At 41.1% G+C, this 22,661-nt stretch overlaps 1 protein-coding gene across 3 annotated transcripts in view; it reads left to right on the forward strand.

Moving 5' to 3' along the window:
- Window positions 1–22,661, forward strand: part of LOC102289456 (metabotropic glutamate receptor 4) — a 187,121-nt gene that overhangs the window by 24,608 nt on the left and 139,852 nt on the right. For all 3 annotated transcript variants that reach the window (XM_005917943.3, XM_005917945.3, XM_005917944.3), the window contains exon 2: window positions 11,215–12,267. In XM_005917943.3, the coding sequence (XP_005918005.1) occupies window positions 11,701–12,267 (567 nt within the window). In that variant the 5' untranslated portion in view covers window positions 11,215–11,700. The remainder of the gene's footprint in view (window positions 1–11,214; window positions 12,268–22,661) is intronic.

Genomic DNA, 22,661 nt, shown 5'->3' on the forward strand with positions numbered 1-22,661 from the left:
GTAAGAATGAGCAGCCTTCAGTGCCTGAGGCTTTGAGAGACCAAGGTGTTTGGATATATTTTAACCTGTAGATTCAAGCCTGCCTTCTGAATCGTATTCAATTCAGGCCCCCAGGTATGCATGTGATGGCTGGTAAGAACTGAAAGCTTTATAGGGAAATATAATGGTGATGAATACTAAGCAGAAATGGCCCCCCTTGTGTTTTTTTTCCTTCTTCTTCTTCTTCTTCGTCTTCTTCGTCTTCTTCTTCCCTAAGACGAGAGGCTAAAGAATGTATTGGAGGATAAGACACTGTGAACCATAAGGGTGAGAACTTGAGGATTGTGGAGGTGTGTATTTCATTGTTAGAGCAAGATAATAGTCATTGAATCAGTCAGTCAGCGAACAGGAAGTCAACAATTTCTCCCTTTCGCATAGCGTCTTCAACTTATTCAAGCAGCATTATATTTCTCCCACCAGTCTTCTGGGATAGGAGAATCAGGGCTTCTTCTCACATTTCAGTCCATTTATCTCTTGCTAGATGTGGCTCAGTGGCCTTTAGCCCTCCATTAGCCTGCACCAAAAAACATCCAGCGCAAGTAAACAAAAAAATTTAGGGATGGCCCACTTCTTCTCCCCCCCTCTGTTTTCAACTTTGACTTCCAAATGTCTTCCAGGATCTCCAAAATAACACATTGCATTCGCTGTGTTTGGGGAAAACACAGCGACGGCCTCGTGTTAATAAGCCTTGTTTGCACGTTCTAAAATTTCTGTAGCTGGCACAGAAATGGAGCGGCTCTCTTGTGCGGTTGTCATAAAGTTGATATTTCAAGAGATAAATTACACCCTGGTTTCCTGAGGGTTCTCAGCGAAGGGAAATCAAACGACCACAGTCAGCTATTGCATAATATCATGTCTTAGCAAGATTTACCACATATCTCAGGGTTCTAAATAAATCACAACTGTCAACTGCATTTTGCTGTTTCTGTAATTAATGCGCCCCGGAGATAAAATATTCAAGCTCCCATCTCTCTTTACATCTAACAGTGACAAAACACATCAGATGTCGAGGGAAAGAAATTGGGATCATTTCAGTCATTTCCTGTCTGTAAAATAGTTTTCCCCATTGGACCACTTTGGTAGTGATGTACCAAATCCATACATAATACTGGACATGAGTCCATCAGTGTAACAAGTTAATTGATTCATTTTTCAGCAACATGTAATATGTAGCAGCGGATCAAGTGATCAGATGATTACTAGCAAAATCAATTACTGTTATTTATCAGCAAAAAACATGCACTGATTACTAATTTTGTCTTGCTTGTAATGTTACCAAAATGTAAAAAGGCACAGGTTAGAAATTGGACCCTGAAGAGAACAGCAGTATCTACCGTTATCTTTCATTACAGCAGCCAATCAGTGGGCTTTGCAGGGTGTAGCTCTTTTGATAGCTTTAATTTATTCCTTCATGTCTTCTCTATTTATTGGTGGTAACATTTTTGACTTCTTCCATTTTCACACAAAAGCTGAGCTTCATACTGAGCTGATAAAATGGAACTGAAGGGGGGAAAAACTATGAAACTTTAAAAAGTAAAGGTTTCACTCTAGATGGAATTTAAATTGCATGAGAACTTGTGAGTTTGTGAACGAACAGTAGGCTCAATTATTAATGGTGGGGAGGTGGTGAAAAATTATTTGCATATATGTGCTGATTTAAAACCACTGACCAGAGTAGGTAATAATAAGGTCACCACGTCTTCTTTTGAGGAATCATGTCTGAAAGTCACAATGCAGAATCAACATGGTCAAATTGGAGCCCAGCTCCATCTCACATGCATTTTAAACAAAGTCCCCAATAAAACCTCACACATAGTACCTAAACAGTTTGAATATTTTTACACAGTGACATCCTACTTTAAATCATAACTGGTAAATAAAGCTGCAGTTTTACATGTAAGGGGACAACATCTTACATTCAGGTCCTTGCCAAACGCGTTCAAACAATGTCTGTGCAGACAGTGGCACAGAAGTGCACTGGTAGTGATGCACTTTTCATCAGCCAGTAATGATTGATTTGCCAGAACTGAAGGGGGGAGTAACGATTGTGCAGGATTCTGCAAATAGAAGTCTGGTGGAAAAACCAAGAAAGATTTAAAAAGAAAAATAGAAACTTGCTGTTCAAAGAATTTATTTTTCTTTAAAATCGTTTTTGTCATTTTATTTTTGGTAATTCAGTAGTCTGCCCCTTTCCACAAGTAGCGCAACTGCCAAATTGTGCCATAATTTGAAGTCTTTCTTCTTTGTTGTGTTGAACTAGAGCGTTGTAGACAGACACTGATAAATATTCTCCTCATAAAAGATTAGAGAATTTAGAGTCTGGAGACCTGACATTGTTTGGCAGATGCTAAGTACTATAAAGTGAAGCACCAGTGTAGAAGTCGCCTCGTGTCTCTGATGGATTTCTGAGCTCACACTCTATCCAAGAGCCAAGGCAAAGCAAGCTAGCTACCTTATAATGATTTATGAAGTTTCCACTGCATTTCTGAGCTCACAGCTTGTCCAGCCTAATCATTTAAACAGCAAACTGTATATAAAGCTGTAATTCTTTCATTTGGAGACTAAAAGGAATCCTTTATCTGATGGGTTTTTAGGGTATATGTATTGTTTTTGGCTTTGCGGTTTTTACAATTTAAAACAAATCTGTCGCATATAGTATTTTATTCTTTTTAGATGTGAGCATGCATGTGCATGCAGTTAGAGTGGGGTGTTTTGCTTCACACACACACACATATATATACATCTCGAAAAATATTTGCAGATGCATGGTTCTGGGCTGACAGTGGCCGGCTGGAAAATTTCAACATTTCGGCCAACCCTGACTGATACTCTAATTATTTTTGCAATATACACACTCCCTGCTGATTTTTTTTTTTTTTTTTTTTTTTTTTTTTCTTCTCTCCTGAGAATTGAAAAGATGATATCAGTAGGTAAAAAGCTGTTTGAATAATTACTGTGGAAATTGTGCATCCTGACTCTTCAGGAGTATTTATACCTTGGGCCACTTTTGTAAACAATAATTATGGTAAACTGGAATAAGTATGTAGGCAGATTGAGCCAAACTTTTTTGTTTTTTTTCTAATTAGGCAAATTAACACCTATATTGGAAGCTGTCGGTATTAACTGCATGGCTTGACTGAGGCACTGCTGCTTAGAAACTTGACACACTCAAGAGAGAATAAACCTCACATTCAGGCTGCACAGATCTGAATGAGGCTTCTCTCTATTGTAAAGGATGACACTAACGAATATCAAGATTGCTCTTTGTCTCAGATGCGTAGTTTGACAGCTGGCAATAAAAACTCTTGTCATCAAGACCCGTTCTGTAGTTCTGCATGGAGGCGTTTGAAGGCTTGAAGATTTGTATTATCAATATTATGCAAATATACTTTGTGCAGAGCTGGAATTGTGTCTATACTTCTCAATAAATTCCTTATCTGAAACCTGTGTAACAAAAGAGTTTGCATTGTTTTGAGCGCATTAATGGTTATGCGTTATAGTTCCAAAGTTTGGGGCACTAAGAAATAAGGTTTGTCTTTAAAGAGAATCAAATTTGCTGTTATATAACAATGAGTACACGATGAGTCATAAATTATTTTTGATGAATGTCTCCATTAAAATATTTCTGATGAGTTTATATTTAGTGAGAACAAATGTGCTCGATGCAGCACTAACACTCATTATTGACTAAAAAAGAAAATCTAACACAAAACTGAACTCTATAATATACAAGAAGAGAGTAGATGCAGGTAAAAATAATCACTGTTTTCTGTTGTAACAGTACTGGAATTACTGTATTGTGGTGCTAAAAATCAGCTCAATGACAGATGGCCTAGCTCACCCTAGTGTTGTGCACCAATTGTATGGCAATTTCTTTTTCTTTTTCAGTTCAAGAAATAATTATTTTCCCCATTCCACTTTTTAAGTTTGATTCACCCGATCAATATGTCCTTTTAAGGCTTATTTCAGTAATTTTTTTTCTTTCATTAGAAACATAGTGACAGCCTCTTCCAAGCTCTCAACTCCTTGTGTGCAGCTAAGCCCTCCTCTCTTCATTCATTTTCCTCAGGGCAGCCTACTTCTACCTTCCTATTGATCTGCTGTGCAGCATCAACATGCTGGAGTGTCAATTAGAGAACCCATCCTGCCCATCTGTGAGAGGAGAGCTGCAGCATTTCTCAAACTTTCCCTGGCTCACTTAGCCATCCAGCAGCTGCTCAGGTCTCTGAAGATAAAGAGGGGAATAATCGTTTTAGAATAAATAATAATTTATCTCAGCTATACCCTTGTTCATATTTATAATGTTCCTTTCACAGCACTGATTAGAATGTAAAATACTTGCACTAGCGGTGTGATTTCTAATGTAAAGTGATAAATATTATGAGGGAATTTAAAGGCGTAAGGGCAGATCTGCAGAATACATTTGTCTGCTTCAAAGAGAACACCACTTATTTATTTATTTTTTTCTCAGGTGGATTGCATTCGTAAGGGTAGGCATGTTGAGGCGAGCGAAGCGAAAACGTTTTATTTATTTATTTTTAAGCGAACGCAGGCTGTCTTCAGCATTGTTTCGCTCAGTAACCAGAGTCTGGTGTGTTGCAGATCTCTTCCAGTGGCTTCAGTATTTCCAAGACTGAATACAAAACAGCTTTCTGGAAATCAGGTTCTAAAAGATGGGGTTGAATGTGAAAACAAGATATTCAACATCAGGTTGTTTTTATTTTTATTTTTTTCAAAGGAGAGCGTACCACTGTGACATTATTGGGCTTAATGTTTCCTGACCTCGTCAAATCTGTGTATATATTTCCGTCACCCCCATCTACTCTAGGACTTTTTTTTTTTTTTTTAAATAAATCTCTATAAACCTACACCATCCTCCCTATTCTGGTATTTTAAAGAGTACTTAGCAGAAATATTAAACAACCTAACTAATAGGGTTGCCAACTCCCAGCAAAAAAAAAAAGTGAACCACCCCCCACCCTCCGCCTTGTGATGTTTAATCAACTTTAATTTAATACACGTGCATTAAAAAAAAAATGCACAGAAATCAATTATTTTTCTACAATAATTAAACAGATTCAACATCTTTCTTCAACAGAATTGCAGACTGCAAAGATGGAAATAGTACTATAGCTTACTAGAGTATATATTAGACTTAATAGTTACTATATACAGTAATGGATTTCTATACATTTAATCAGATGAAAACTTTGGTTGTAAGATTCAGATAATTATTTATTAGTCATTTTAAATGAAATAACAAAGAAAAATATTTTTTTGCTCCCCTTTCCCAGTTAATGCCCTACCTGGCCCCTGGCAAAACTTTGCTAGACCCGCCGCTGCACAGTTACCAGCTGTGCGCTACGTAAAAAAAGGATCTTGGTGTTATTTGTCTCTCAGAAATAGTTCATAACTTCCGTTCAACTCATTCATGTCACCTAAAAGGTAAACCCGTTTCTCCATCACCTGTTCAGCTCTGATGATTCAGTAAGGACAGCTCCTGGTTTCATCTTCATGTTTCCCTCTCACCAGATAACCAAACCGATATCATGACCAGCAGTTTTTACAGCCGTGGCTCCAGCAAACAGCAGCTGATACTAGAAAATTAATATTAAATCAGTTCTAACAACAGCTTATCAAGCTTAAACATGCTGCTGTTGTTTATCCGCTGGTTTCCTCTTTCTATCGCAAAGTGAGCGATAAACAAACAAAGATGGGACTTGCGAGGAAAAAGCCGACCAGCTGATCATTGATCAGTTTCATGATTAAAGTAGCAACAGGGGAGGGAGGGGGAGAGAATGAGAGAAAAGTCAGCTTTGCAGCAAGGACAGAATAACTCCAGCTTTGTGTCTGTTTTTCATTCTAGCTGAAGTACAGGGCAAATCGCTTCCTTTTCACCTCAATATGGAACTCCGATGGCCAGTCCAGCTGTGGCTCCATATATCAGTTGTTAAGCTTGATGTGGAAATACTATGCAAACATTCAGAGATGAACTTACGAACTTGCTTTACTTCTCTGGGATAGTTTTCTCCGAGATGAAATGTGGCGGTTTGGAAGCATAGTGAGGCTCCAAATGCTCCGCCAGACCACAGACAGGTCTGGCAGACAACAGCCGCTCTATCACGTGATACTGCTCCGATGCGCTGAGCTGGGTTACGCCAAAAAGCGCTTTTTGTGAGGTGATTTTGTGATACCTCGGATTGGATTGCATTTTTTATTTCTCTCCGATATCTGATCCAGTAATTTAGGTCCGTATCGGACCGATAGGTAATATCGGATCGGTCCATCTCTAGTAGAAACCTGGCTTTTTAAAATCAAAGTACACCTTTTTGGCACAGTCATCCAATCCAATTTTATTTATAAAGCACTTTAAAATACCCAGCACAGGAACAAAGTGCTGTACAGAAAGTAAGTTAAACAGCAAATTAAATAAATAAATCACATAAGACATAAAATTAAAATTAAAACAGCCCTATGTTAAAAAAAAACAAGATAAAACAGCATCGAGTCACCTAAAAACAACTAAAATAAAAATAAATATAAAAACCAACATCTCACGTGGTGTCAAAGGCCAAAGTAAAGAGGTGGGTTTTCAAGAGTGACTTAAAAACAGGTAAAGAAGTGGCCTGTCTAATCTCTAAAGGAAGCTCATTCCACAGTTTGGGAGCCGCTACAGCAAAAGCACGATCTCCTCTAAGTTTACGCCCAGTCCTGGGTATCTTCAGGAGCAGCTGATCAGCTGACCTGAGAGAGCGGGTGGGTGTATAAGGCTGTAGCAGCTCAGAGAGATAAGATGGGGCGAGGCCATGGAGAGCTTTAAAAGTAAATAAAAGAATTTTAAAATGAATCCTAAAAGAAATGGGCAGCCAGTGAAGTGAAGCTAAAACAGGGGAAATGTGCTCAAACTTTCGAGTGCCAGTTAAAAGACGAGCTGCGGCATTTTGCACCCTCTGTAGGTGACTAATATATAATGCACTGACCCCTATATAAAGTGCATTACAGTAATCCAGCCGAGTGCTAACAAAGGCGTGGATCACTGTCTCAAAGTGCTGCCGTGAAAGAATTGGTTTTATTTTTGCCAGCTGCCTGAGGTGAAAGAAGCTAGATTTTACCACTGCCTTAATTTGATTATCGAACTTTAGATCACAGTCCACTTTGACCCCCAGGTTTGTGACAGTTGGCTTAACATACTGTGCCAGGGAATCTACATACACATTGGGGGTCTCAGTGGAGCTACCAAAAACCATCACCTCTGTCTTTTTATCATTGAATTTTAAGAAGTTAGCAGACATCCAAGCCTTAATATCATCGAGACACTGAAGTAATGGCTGGGTAAGGTATCTACCTTTTTTCTTTAGAGGGACATAGATCTGACAGTCATCAGCATAAAAGTGGAAAGCAATGCCGTGCAGTCATAACAAAACATCTTTTAGTGTGTTAATTCATGCCATTTTGTTCCTATTGAGAGTACATTAAATTAAATTATCAGCATTGACAGTGAAAACTTTGGTAAACGCTGTTTGTGGTCAGCATTTCAACGCCAAGTTTTAACTTCAACAGGTTTTTGCTTTTAAGCCACACCCATTTCTGACATGACTCTTCATCCCTTGCAAAGATAAATTTTCATGACTTCATCTGATACGTTTTACTGCAGAAGCGAACAGGAAGCAAATCTGACAGCCAAGATGATGAGGAGCTCAAAAAACAGTGTGAGAAGTGGTAGGTAGCTGTCAGAGAAAATCATTCTGACCATTTCAAGAGCCTAACGGGAGAAAGTGGGAGTATGGGACTGATAGGACAAACTAGACAAATGTGCCATTCATCTGTCAGCCTATTTCCTGTTTCTTAAAAAGCTTCAATGACGAAAACTCTCCTGTGTTTGTTAATAATCATATCTCAGAAAAAATAACATGGTTTTCCACAACCAGGTCTAGTTGTGATAACAGACATTGCAGGACAAATGTTATGGTATAGAGGCTAATTTAGATTACAGTGTGAAATCAGCACCATCTCATTCCTTCCAGTTCCCACTTAAAGTCAGATTATTTGTTTTTTGTTGTTGTTGTTTTTTAGAATATTTCCATTAGAACTCTCTTTAAATTGAACCCTGTATATATAACTGACCATCTTGTTTGTGTAGGGTTAATGCAAGAAGTTGAAATTCTTGAAAATATATTATTGCTAACATTTTTGGGTTTATCAGTATTAAGGAGTTACTGCTTCCACTGTCGCTTGCAAGGCCGTTTAACATTACACACTGATTTGCCTGAAGGTTGATGGCCTTTTGAAATGAATACATAGTCTGCTCTGAAATATGCTTTTGCACCTGAGGAAAGGTTGTTCTCTGATATGAATCTCCAGTAATTCCTGCAGCTGTCTTTGACATTTTCTAGCTGGTAAACATTTTGGTTGTTTTGCATAAGTCTGTGCTTCGTATGGTTTTTGAGGTATGCTATTAAGAGCTCATCTGTGAATGTGTAAACATTTTGTACTTTCATTCAGTACGTTTGTTTTTCTGAAAATGAAAACAGCGGAATTCCATAAAATAAAGGCAGAACATAGATTTTGTGCATTACATGGAGTATATTCCAGATGTTTTTATAAGCCACACAGTAAAAACACTGATTGTGCTTTCTGTGAGATTCTACGTCACTACTTATCGTGCTGAATTGAAGTCTGACAAGTGGTTTGTTGTAACCTCAATGCTTCATTAAAACAGAATTCATAGTTTTGGCTGAATGGTGATTGCGTCTGAGATGATTAATTCTAAGACAGCCCACCCTGAATGCCCTGAGATCTCTCAAATATCAGAAAGAATTGTCTGCACTGTGGCTAAAGATGAAACACCATAAGATATTAATCTGTAACAAGACAACACAAGCTGATTAACAAGATAATACTTCATGTAATCTTGTGAGATATAAGATCTTCTTCCTTCAGTTGCACATGAGCTACTTCTACAGATTAACTGGCTTTCTTCAGTCTGAATAAGACATAGGAGCTGTCACCCAACCAGCTTTTCTTCTGTTCAAGCAGAAGTTTGATGACATCTATCTTCAAATCTGCAGCCTTGCAGAACCGTTTCTTATTTGAACTGTTCAATGTTTACACCTGTATTTTATTTTATTTTTTTTTAGACTATCTGTACCATGCTATGCTGGCAGCAGCACTCCCCGCCTCAATCTTAGTGTTTGCTTTAATGTCAGATGTGCTGCTGCATGATTTGCGTTTGATTATGGGGGCTAAGGTGAGTTGGCTGGCTTTCCAGTTGTCATCTGCCCTGCAGCAGTTTAAGTGGACCTGCAGTGAATCAACTCTGAAAAATTACTTCTCACTCAGTAGGAGATAGTTGGGTGTATTCAAAGTACCTTGTCACTTCCAATATGCTCTCAATGAATCTCCGCCGTTGCCGATGCAAGGCCTCAACCCACTCTGCTGGAAAACCAATGTGTACAGCTGTATTTTGTGACTGTGTGCAGGGAGATTGTTCCTTTAGAAGTTATTACAACTTCAGGAATGAGAAGGGTGTAGATGTGTAGATACAAGATGGTTTATAGTGGCATATTTTGTGTGTCAGGCATGTGTGTACTTTTTATCTCAGGCAGAAAAAGGAGGAGGGCAGAAATAATAGTGCAGGGTAGTGATGACCAGATGTGCGTCACAGGAATCAACTTAGAAATTAAAAATCCGTCTTCAAATTTAAATTCAAATGTAACCAATGAGCTTGTTTACGACACCTGAATTTGCAAAGAATCTCGTAACATCATCTAACAGCACTCATAGCAGCAAAACAAAAAAACAAATGCAGTTTGATATAACAAGAAAATAAGGTTTTAATGACTCAGAGTGCTGTTTCTACATGTTTTTGGTTGACTGCTCTAAATGTTCTGCTTAGCAATTTTTCCCCTCTTCTTTTTAATCTATAGCTATCTATATGATGTCAGTGTGAGCAGATATATACCTGATACGATTCTCTCAGGCAAACAACTCTAGCTGTGCACACAGACGTGCCACCCACATGCTGGTCAAAAAAAAAAATCTTATTTTGTGAGGGGCAGCCAATCAGAAGAAAGGTAGTTTAAAGGGAGGGGGAAGGGAACTAGAAATGGCTTCTTCGCTTTCATACACTCCAAGGATAAAAAGAAATATGTCATTGTTCCCCTTTAAGGTAGACCATCTTCCTCTTTTGGCTGCTCACCACAGCAGATGATATGCCTCCATCTCACCCTATCCCTACATCCTCCTCTGTCATAGCAGCCTTCCGTATATTCTTTTTTACTTTCTCCATCAATCGTCTCCGTGGTCCTTGTGTTTTCCTTCTCCCTGACACCTCCATATTCAACATCCATCGTTTCCTTTAAGACAGATGTTGGACATAAAAGTGGCTCTTCATAGTTAGTTTCAAACTCAGCCCATAAACCTGTTGCTTAAAATACTTAAGTGACTCTGAGGCCCACATATGAATTTTGTTATATTATACTGAATCTATATGGAGTTGGTTTTGCCTGTTGTAAGCAGAAATATCCAGATAATGCTGAAGTGGTTCTTTAGGCACAAAGGGAAATCTTCTATATGAGAAGCTTATTCAGCCCCTTGGACGTTTCTTTAAACTCTTGCATTTTTAATGAAAAGATTTGAAGACGTATATATCATGGTGGAAATGCTGATAGACTGATAAATACTAATTTCTGAGCAAAGTACTGCCACAGACCAGCAGCCTCATTACTACCACCAATGCTGTCAGCGCAGGCTTATGTTAGTGGAACCATAAAAATGTCAGTACTTTTTCAATTTGTCAATTTGATGGAAAATTGACAGAGAAATGGGAAATATGATAGTCTGAGAATGTCACAGCATTGTGATTGTGGCTGAATGTGTTGCTGACATGGTTGATAGGTGAAAATGAAGGATGTGGGATCAGACTCGCAGCCTTCTCAACCTTGAGAGTCCATGGCAACCCACTGAAAGCAGAATGGTAAACGGAGGCAGGCTGTGTGAGAGAAAGAAATTAGTTCTGGACCAGAACTGTCTCTTCATTTCCGCATAATAATACTGCAGTAAAAAGGTTAAGAAAAAAGTATTAAAAACCTTAGACCAATACAAATCCCTGTGCTTTTTTTTGCCCCTGTTTTCTCTGTGCTATGTCTCACTTCTCTACTCTTTTTCATCTTTCAGGAATTCACTCTGAAGACTGTGGACCTAAGCAGGCCTGAGGGCTCTGACATATACCAAATCCCTGCCCAGGGGAACAGGGGAGATTAAAAACTTCTGATTGAGGTGGAGAGGAAAGAGACACAGATAGAGGGAAGGAGAGACAGAAAGAAAGCTTATCGTTCACCTTTGTTCTTTTTAATGCCCCAAGTGAAAGATCTCCATAGGCATGTCTGTGAATAACAGCAAACACAAGAGCAGCTGCCCACCACTGTGGTCAGAAGATGGAGTGAGAGAGTGAGGGAGGAGACGAGAACAGGATTACATCCTGTGAAAGAGCCAAGCTCATATTCTACTTTAATTGAATGTTTGGAAGAAAGGAGAGGCATGAGAGCAAGCCTTTTCAGTGCCAACTGCTTCAAGAGGTACTGCAATTAACCCTCTGGCCATCATAAAGTAATACCTGGCTTTTGCTGTTTTCCAATTGCTGGGTTTGGTTGTACACTGTGGATGTGTGCTTGGGCCGTGGTCATGTTTCAGCCCCTGGTGTGTAGACCGGAACGGACCGGCTCTCAAAGAAACGGCCTGATTCCTCCTCTGTTGCTGCTGCTGCTTCTTTACACCTCCCTTAAGCCCGCTCAGGCGGCCAAACCCAAAGGGCCAGGACACACACATTTGAACTCTATTCGCATCGATGGGGATATCTCCTTAGGTGGGCTCTTCCCAGTACACGCCAGAGGGCACGATGGAAAGCCGTGTGGGGAGCTGAAGAAGGAGAAGGGTATACATAGACTGGAGGCCATGCTCTTTGCCCTTGACCGCATCAATAATGACAATAATCTACTGCCCAACATCACACTGGGAGCACGAATCCTGGACACCTGCTCAAGGGACACTCACGCCTTGGAGCAGTCTCTCACCTTCGTGCAGGCTCTGATCGAGAAGGACGGCACAGATGTCAAATGTCTCGGTGGGGGGGCGCCCATTATCACCAAACCTGAGAGGGTTGTAGGTGTTATTGGAGCCTCCTCCAGCTCTGTCTCCATCATGGTGGCCAATATATTACGCCTGTTTAAGGTAAGATTATCATTACTTATTAGCTTGGTTTGTTGGGATGTGCGAATTGCACAAAAAAAAGGATTCCAAATTCAAAATGATGCATTAGCCTGAAAAATACATATGCTTTTGCTTCAGTGATGCACGTAGATACCGTATTTGTTTGAATAATTAATAACACCGGATGGAAAACAGTACAAGCCGCTGAACAATGTGAGAGAACAATAAGTGTTCGATATCTGCTGCCACACAAAGACCAATTTCATAACTTTAGTGAGGAGATGCCTGGGTAAATCTCATCCCGGCTGGTGCCCTCGAGGAGCTGGTTGCTAAGCAGTGAGAGGTATTGCCTGTCACAATACAAAAGTGATTAATAGGATTTGATTTGATTTTTGGCCTATAGCCTTTCCCTTGATCACAATAGTGTTTACATTTGTTTACACTACAGAAAAAAATGTTCTCTTCGTGGACATTTGGACATTTGATAAATTATTCAATACAGATTTTATTATCACGCCAGTCAGCCATGGCAGTCATAATAGTTCTTTTTCACTTTACCAAAGGTATGATTGCTATTTAACGCTTGGCTCACTACAAAATAGCAAACCTTTTTTGACTAAAAAGAACTAGTTTTTTAAAAGTACTGTCATATTTGAAAAGGTTTCATGGGTAATTACACCTTTTTTTTGCAAAATATTAGACAAATCACTTTCAGTGAGATGAGGTAGTGGTTGATTTAAATTCAGTGATAATTAAAACCAGGAACTTTTCCTCACACAAACTTGGGGCTAAAAAAATATTTTAATATTTATACAAGACCCTGACTCCAGATTTTACCTTCACCTTGATCTTGCATGGAAATTTGTGTCTATTACTGTCCTTTTCTTGCTTATGCTGCAAGGTCAAAGGGGAACTCAATCACACTCAAAAACATTCTTTCAGCTGATTCAGTGTTTGCCCAAGGACACTTCAACAGAACAGGTGTTTACTGTCATCAATTCTTTTAAAACATCAGTATCTAAAATGTTAGATGAGGAGCTGCAGATTCAACTCAAAGCACACTGCTGGACATTTTTTCAGTGCTGTATCACTGTACACAACACCAGATGAAAGCACAGCAAGCCACACATAGATTTTACTCGGGCAGGACACGTGGGTATATTGAGGGCTGCCCAAGTATATTTTGAAACCAGCCTTTTTATTTAAACTTCTGTTATATATAAGAGTCCTAGTAGCTGCCTCCGAGGCTGAAAAGTGAAGCTAATACAAAGTGTCAAAAACTCCTCTTCCTAGAGTGGCCACAAAAGCCAGTCAGTCCCCATAGACTCCCACTTTTAAACGTGGTAAAAAGCATGTTTATGGATATTGTACCTTTGTTAAGGTTCACATAATTGAGGAAGGAGAGTACAAACAACCAGGTCCAGAAGATCTTGGTCAACCAATTGATTTTAATGAATACACGCATGGGAAGATCACCACAGACAGCACTTGATCTTCAACTTAATCAAAGCATACACAGATTTTTATAGCATCAGGGTTTGAATTAATGACGCCCCTTCATACGTCACAGACAGAATATATACATACGTCAAATCAAAACCACAATGACTTTTAACACAGTTTAAAAGAACGTTGTCTTCTATCTTCATGGCCGGTACTTCCTGTCACTGCCGGATGCTCTCTTGTCATCTTGACACCTCAGCAGCAGTTCTGCGACAAACTGCTCTTTTTGCAACCCCAAGCAAAACATGATTAAACTTCCACCTATAAATGATTCTCTCTAACTGAGTGTGTGTGTGTGTGGTGTGTGTGTGTGGTTCGTCCTCAAATGTTCTCTCAATTCACCCGTTGCACTTCTGACCTTTTACCAGACCAGAGGCTCATCCTTATGTGTAATAACCTAACTGAAACTACATGTACTATGTTGAATAAATGTTTTAATCAAGAACCTCTACTAAGAGCTTAGTAAAAGAATATAAAAGTATAACAGACAATTTGAATAACCTAGTAATTCAAATAGCCTCGTCTAACCTGCTCCTCAGAATAACTTTCGGTTTCAGTCCTGCAAACTCTCTGCAACTTCCTGTCAACTCCTGCAACTTAGTCTTTCTGAAAGACACACACACTGTTTAACAACTATATATAATTGTTCTTTTTTTTAATAACATGTTCATTTGGATACTGGTTAAAGTGCACGTTAAGTTTGCAGCATGGCTGCTTCATTTCACAGATGTGGTGTGCCTCCTCTAATGTGGGTGACAAACAGTCTTTGTGTGGTTGACATCACTTGGCAATTAGAGATGTAATTACTTTACAGACAGCACTGTAATTCAGGTGTGCTGCACCTGTGGAATTTCTGGCAGCTGACCAAACACACTAGCGTTAGTTCGTAACTTAGAAGTCTATCCTCTTGTCCAAACATGGCAACCTCAGGCTCCAGAAAATCAACATGGTGGAAACCAAAATGCTAATACTAATGCTTCAAACTGTGGAGTCCAGAATATTATGTGATGTAAAAGTGGTTACTTCCATCTTTTATATACAGTGTATGCTGCCAACCAGCTAACTGAGACCCTTTATCTTGTGCACGTTTCTGTACTGGCAACCAAGTTGCTTTTGTTTCAGCTCTTTATTAAACTGCACGCTTACATACAGTACTGTGCAAAAGTTTTAGGCAGGTGAGGAAAAAATGCTGTAAACAAAGAATGCTTTTAAAAATGGAAGTGTTAATCATTTATTTTCATCAATCAACAAAATGCAGTGAATGAACAAAAGAGAAATCTAAATCAAATCAATATTTGGTGTGACCATATTTTGCCTTTAAAACAGCATCAGTGCAGACAGTTTTTGAAGCAACTCGGCTGGTCAAAACATGTTCCAAACATCTTGGAGAACTAACCACAGATCTTCTGTGGATGTGGGCTTCTTCACATCCTTCTTTCTTCATCTAATCCCAGACACACTCAATGATGTTGAGATCAGGGCTCTGTGGGGGCCATACCATCACTTCCAGTACTTCTTGTTCTTCTTTACGCTGAAGATAGTTCTTAATGACTTTGGCTTTATGTTTGGGGTCATTGTGCTGCTGCAGAATACATTTGGGGCCAATAAACAATCATTTATATTTCTGAAAGCATTCTTTGTTTACAGCATTTTTCCAAACCTGCCTAAAACTTTTGCACAGTACTGTATATAAATGGCATGAAAATATCAAAGGGTGTTGGTGAAATAAAGAGTTGATCAGCCTACCATATGTTCATTTTTCATTCATTCATTAGTTTATTAATGATTAGTTATTTGTAATTTTTAAGCCAAATGCTTAATTCAAAGCTTTGTTAATTCATGTATTTTTGCTTTGTTTTATTTTGCTACTCTTCTTTGTCTTATTTGATGTATGAATTCAGTATCTCAGGTTCTGGAGTGTAGTTTTGAGGGTCGGAGGGGAGGCAATTTGAATTTGTTACCTTGGGCTCTGGGAAACTCCGGGGGCATTTTTACTATTTGCGACATAACTTAGAAAATAATTGGCTGATGGATGTGAATGAATGAATGAAAATGAAATGAAAAATAATTATTAGCTGCACTGTTGGATGATGTAAATGAAAGCCAAAGGAGCATGATGTACAATGTGTTTCTATACTTCTTTTTTTTTTTTCCCCCCTTGATCAACCAATCAGTGTTCTCATTACCAGTACCAAATCCTAGACAACCTCTGAACCAGACCAGACTCAATGCTTTATCTGCTACCTTCCAGTGTGATCTCATTCGCCAGCGATATGCAGGAGAGATGCGATTTCTTTTTTCTTTCTTTCTTTTTTTAATTTTTTATTATAACTGGACTATGATTAGGACATGTTTCTTTTTTATTTCATTGCCTGTGAAAATGTGTTCATTTTACAGGCGATGTGAGTGGAGCCCAAAAAAAAGGGAAAAAAAAGTGAGATGTGAAGTAAAGCATGAAAGCTGATATATACTGTAGGAGTTTGGTGTGGGGTAGCTGGTGTGTAGGTGTGCTGCACTGCAGTGTATCTGGACAGAAGCCATTAATACTATAGCACCACTCATACTTCCAGATAGGTTGAGTAATTTTAAAAATCAAAAATATGTAAAGTGGAAAATGAAAAGTAGTATTCACATCACTAAATAAAATGCAATGCAAATGACCTGGAATGCCTAGATTTAGCTACGGCTCTAGATTTAGCTGAGATGGATATGAGGCTTTTATTTTGTTTTTTATGCTTATTTATGTATTAGTTAATCTAATACTCCACAGCAACAGCCTGCAGTCTATGTGTTATTTGATAAGCTCCCTGATTCCAGAGTGTTACAAACCACATGGGATATATCCTCCTCCTCGAGGCCCCCAGCATTAATCAGTGTGAACCCAGTGTGATGGCACACACGCACTTCCTCACACACGCCAAGGTCTCGTGCATTCTTTTATGTTTTAATGTGTGTAAATGTTTTTGTTAAAGTCTGTGTATAGGTTTGTGCATCTCCGTACGGATATTTTCAGTACACACCAGTAGAAAATATACTCTAGCACACAGAACCCTGTGCATGAACTTTGCATTTCTCTCTGTCTCCATCTCATAAAGTATGCCTATATGTGCACTCACACAGGTAAGAGTCGGTGTGGGCCACAGTAATGAGCATCTCCTGCAGTGCGTTCCTGATCCCTTTCTCGCATGGGAGCCTCAAATCCTTCGTCATTAGCACAGTGCTCATTGCTTCTTCATTAATGCATGTAAGCGTTGTCCTTGCATATTTAATCTGAATGTCTCTGATCTCCTGTCTCTTTATCCTCAATGCATATAAGCAATGCATTCCCCTCGTCTGCTTTTTTATATGCAGACAAATGGAGGGTGAGAAAGCAGCACTAGACTGACAGCAAGCCAGTCCATCTTCAATACTATCACTTTTTAATCGCTCTTCTGAAAATCAATCAAATCACAGTGATAAATCAATCAAAGACTGTTGCAACACTCCAAAAAAAAAAGAAAAAAGACTGAACTAAACTGTTACAGTTACACAAATTTAACAGCAAACTTTTAACGCGGAGCAGTGTGTGGTCATTTAGGCCAAGGCTTTGAGTTATAGCTTCCCAGGGATCCATAGGTCAGCCAAATGCCAGCCCGTTCTTCTGGCCCCGATGGAGCCGCTGATGGGCTCAGAAAGTTTTAACTTCCTCCTTGCCACCAAGACCCCCCCCCGCACTTCCCCCAAAGAAAAAAAAAGTCTACTTATTATAATAATAATAAGTAGAAGGAGTTCAGGGAGGACTGTGTCTACTAGCTTTGTTGCTAGGCATAAATGCTTGATTTAAAAGAAGGCAAAGTATGTACACAACTACCAACTCAGCATACTGGTGAAGTAAAACCAACTTGTACACATGCTTATGCATCTGTGTGCATATCTACATACATAAACCATGTGCAAAATTGCAGCACTCAAATATATCAGCTATATAAATGCTTCACACAAAGAAACAGTCTCGTACAAAAGTAATCACGCGCATTTGCACACAAACCACTTTAAAGGCAGCAGCAGCCACCCTGGTGTAGTTAGCAGGTTTTCTGAAAAGTGTTTCCTCAGCACTCAGCTGCATACAGATGTGATCCAGAGAAGCTGATGAATATTTTACTTGAACCTTATGTAACGGTACATGGGGACCAGGAGCTGCAGCTCAAGAAGATTTTAGTGCATTTCACAGAAGAGGGAGCTGCTTTGACAAGCATTTGGGGAAAAAGATAATTTGTGATCACAGAAAAGCCATGTCAGATGATTGCATTATTCATTTACGCAGCAGATGTGTTCATAATGTGTTGACTCATGTCACAGATTACACTACCAGGTCTGTCCTTCCCAATCAGCGGGAGGTACTGACAGGGATATTATTTTAAATTCAACCACAGCAGAAGCTTGGCTCTCGTTCAGTGAAAACAAAGTAGTTTTCTAAATTTCATTTGATTTCATTTGATCTGTTCTGTGGTACACATGAGTAGCAAAACAGAGGCACATTGACCCAGGAATAAGATGCTCAGAACCTTCAAGCCTTTAATGCTCACTGGAAAGCATTTTGCCGGCTTTTTGTTGCTCTAACATTACAGTTTAGTGCTGGCTGGACAAAGCATCTCGCATTCACTTAATGGTTAGTTTCAGCAGTAAAAGGGTTCAGAGAAGAGTAAAAAAATATCCATTTCGAGGAAGAAAAGTAGAAGATTTTTCATGCAAGAAAACACAAGCCTTCACTTCAGCATCCCACTCAATGTTGCATTATCTCTGAAATTTAGTTCACGCCCTAATGTTATTTTCTTTTTAAAGTTTCGTATTGGAAACATAAAAACTGACCTGTGTTTATGCAACTCCACATTGTGGGAGCATTTTCTAAACTGTAAAGGTCTCACGAAAAAAAAAAAACAAGAAGCACAAAATAAGGCATTAGGACAGTAAGTACTTCTGACCTTTTAGTGAATCTTGTTAGGCTGCACCTTCGCAGATTAAATGCTTTAAAAACTCAAAAGTAAAGCAAATTATTTTTATTAGTTTGGGAGATTGGAAGGAAAGAACACCAAATATTATTAATATTTCCCATGATTTATGGTGGATGATTGCTAATCATATACATATCATATACCCATGAATCATAAGCATGTGAATAAGAAGATCTATGCTGAAAAGTGCATTGTTAGGCAGATCAGATTTAAAAAAAAATGCTGTCAGTTACTCTATAGAGCCTGTGATCCTAAAAAGTAAACCAATATATCTCAAATTTAAGTAGTGATTCTAGCTTATTTTTGTTTTATAAAAATACAGAGTGGGTGGTGTTTTTGAAGGAGAATAAAAACCATACTTTAAAAATCAAATTTCAGTCTGATGCTGCTAATGTTTGCTTTTTACTGGCTTCTTTGGCTACCATGACTCATTTCTGAGTGTGTACTTGTGCACTTGGGAGAAAAGAATATCACTTATAGTGAAGCTACAATTATGTGGTGGCTTGTAAGGTAAAAGCTATCGGTGTCAGTCTCATTCAGAGTATGTCCATGTTGAAACCTAGTCACAAAAGAAACCACGAAGAGGGTGGCAGCTATCATTAGCTGACTGTCTCTATCGTGGTTCCCCGAATGAGCGAGCTGATACATTCTGCAGCTGTTATGTGGTCAAAGCTCCACCACATCCCTTTCTCCCAGTGGTGTTCACCATCTGCTTTGTTGTAGCCTCTTTTAGCAAGTTAATGCTTATTTCCCCCCAGTTGATCCTTTGCTCCTGAGCTCATTTTGGCTTTGGACCAGTTTGGCAAAATCTGTTAATGTTATGCTGGTATGGTCATTTATTTCTTTTCTTTTCTTTTCTTTTCTTTTCTTTTCTTTTCTTTTCTTTTCTTTTCTTTTCTTTTCTTTTCTTTTTTTCCCTCTTTAGTTAGAAAGGGAGCATGTGCAAATGAAATGAAAAATTTGATTGGGACCTACATTATTTTGTTTAAACTTATACAAGGGAAAAAAAAAGATTTTAAACCAGAAATAATATATTAATACCTACAATATTAGATTATTGTTGCAATAAAAAAATGCCTTGATTTATTTTACTTTTTTAGAAAATTTGTTTTGATTGTTGTAGTATGCTCCTCCTTGAATAGCTACCTTATCGCGGTGGAGGGGTTTGTGTGTCCCAGGGATCCCAGGGGCTATGTTGTCTGCGGGCTTTTGCCCCCTGGTAGGGTCTCCCATGGCAAATTGGTCCTGGGTGAGGGACCAAACAAAGAGCGATTCAGAAGACCCTTATGAAAAGAATATCGAGGGAACAGTTTACCCTGATAGGGTTACCGGGGCCCCGCCCTGGAGCCAGGCCCGAGGAGGGTGCCCGAGGGCGAGCGTCTGGTGGCCGGGCCTTAGTCCATGGGGCCCGGCCGGGCACAGCCCGAAGAGGAGACTTATTATAATACCAGTCTCCTGGAGAGGGGCTGGACTCTGTCTCAGTCTGGAGTTGCCCCTGGTGAGAGGCGGCGGGCTGGGGTGGGTATTCTTATATCCCCTCGGCTTGCTGCCGGTACGTTGGGGTTTTTCCCGGTGGACGAGAGGGTTTGTCCCTGCGCCTTAGGGTCGGGGAACGGGTCCTGACTGTCATCTGCGCTTATGCGCCGAGTGGCAGTTCGGAGTACCCAGCCTTCTTAGAGTCCCTGGGGGGGGTGCTGGAAGGTGCTCCACCTGGAGACTCTGTTGTCCTGCTGGGAGACTTCAATGCTCACGTGGGTAACGACAGCGAGACCTGGAGGGGCGTGATTGGGAGGAACGGCCTCCCTGATCTGAACCCGAGCGGTGCTTTGTTATTGGACTTCTGTGCTAATCACAGTTTGGCCATAACGAACACCCTGTTCGAACATAAGAGTGTCCATAAGTGCACGTGGCACCAGGAGCTCTAGGCCGTAGGTCGATGATCGATTTTGTAATCGTATCACCAGACCTGCGACCATATGTTCTGGACACTCGGGTAAAGAGAGGGGCTGAGCTGTCAACTGATCACCACCTGGTGGTGAGTTGGATCAGGTGGCGGGGGAGGACGCTGGACAGACCTGGTGCACCTAAACGCGTAGTGAGGGTGTGCTGGGAACGTCTAGCAGAGGCCCCAGTCCGCGAGATCTTCAACGCACACCTCCGGCAGAGCTTCAACAGCATTCCGAGGGAGACTGGGGACATTGAGTCCGAATGGACCATGTTCAGCGTCTCCATTGCCGAAGCTGCTGCATTGAGCTGCGGCCGCAAGGTGGTTGGTGCCTGCCGTGGTGGTAATCCCCGAACCAAATGGTGGACACCAGAGGTGAAGGGAGCCACCAGGCTGAAGAAGGAGTCCTATCGGGCTTGGTTAGCCTGTGGGACTCCGGAGGCAGCCGACAGGTATCGACAGGCCAAGCGGAATGCGGCTCGGGCAGTGGCTGAAGCAAAAACTCGGGTGTGGGAGGAGTTCGGAGAGGCCATGGAAAAAGACTTTCGGACTGCCTCGAAGAGATTCTGGCAAACCGTCAGGCGTCTCAGGAGGGGAAAGCGGTGCTCTACCTGCACTGTGTATAGTGCTGGCGGAGCGCTGCTGACGTCGACTGAGAAAATTGTCAGGCGGTGGAAGGAATACTTCGAGGACCTCCTTAATCCCACTGACACGTCTTCCGAGGAGGAAGCAGAGTCTGGGGATGAGGGGAATGACCCGCCAATTTCCGGGGGCGAGGTCACTGAGGCAGTTAAACAACTCCTTGGTGGCAGAGCCCCTGGTGTTGATGAGGTCCGCCCCGAGTTCCTGAAGGCTCTGGACGTTGTAGGGCTGTCCTGGTTGACACGCCTCTGCAATGTTGCGTGGAGATCAGGGGCAGTACCTGTGGACTGGCAGACCGGGGTGGTGGTCCCCATCTTTAAGAAGGGGGACCGGAGGGTGTGTTCCAACTACAGGGGGATCACACTCCTCAGCCTCCCTGGGAAAGTCTATGCCAGGGTGCTGGAAAGGAGAGTTCGTCCGCTAGTCGAACCTCGGATACAGGAGGAACAATGCGGTTTTCGTCCTGGTCGCGGAACACTGGACCAGCTCTTTATCCTCTCGAGGATACTTGAGGGTGCATGGGAGTTTGCCCAACCAGTCTACATGTGTTTTGTGGACTTGGAGAAGGCATTCGACCGTGTCCCTCGGGGTGTCCTGTGGGAGGTGTTGCGGGAGTATGGGGTGTCTGGCCCATTGCTACGGGCCATTCGATCCCTATACAACCGTTGCAAGAGCTTGGTTCGCATTGCCGGCAATAAGTCGGACTCGTTCCCGGTGGGTGATGGGCTCCGCCAGGGCTGCCCTTTGTCTCCGGTTCTGTTCATAATTTTTATGGACAGGATTTCTAGGCGCAGCCAAGTGGCGGAGGGCTTTCGCTTTGGTGGCCTCAGAATCTCATCTCTGATTTTTGCGATGATGTGGTTCTGTTGGCTTCATCGGGTGAGGGCCTCCAGCTCGCACTGGAACGGTTCGCAGCCGAGTGTGAAGCAGCGGGAATGAGGATCAGCACCTCCAAATCTGAGGCCATGGTTCTCAGCCGGAAAAGGGTGGAGTGCCCACTCCGGGTCGGGGATGAGTTCCTGCCCCAAGTGGAGGAGTTCAAGTATCTCGGGGTCTTGTTCGCGAGTGATGGGAGAAGGGAGCCGGAGATCGACAGACGGATTGGGGCTGCAGCTGCAGTAATGCGGACGCTGCACCGGTCCGTCGTGGTGAAGAGGGAGCTGAGTGTAAAAGCGAAGCTCTCAATTTACCGGTCGATCTACGTCCCTACCCTCACCTATGGCCACGAGCTGTGGGTAGTGACCGAAAGAACGAGATCGCGGATACAAGCGGCAGAAATGAGCTTCCTCCGAAGGGTGGCTGGCCTCTCCCTTAGAGATAGGGTGAGAAGTTCG

This window comes from Haplochromis burtoni, unplaced genomic scaffold, assembly GCF_018398535.1.
Source record: "Haplochromis burtoni strain Fernald_Lab_line unplaced genomic scaffold, NCSU_Asbu1 Contig_26, whole genome shotgun sequence".
Lineage (NCBI taxonomy): Eukaryota > Metazoa > Chordata > Actinopteri > Cichliformes > Cichlidae > Haplochromis > Haplochromis burtoni.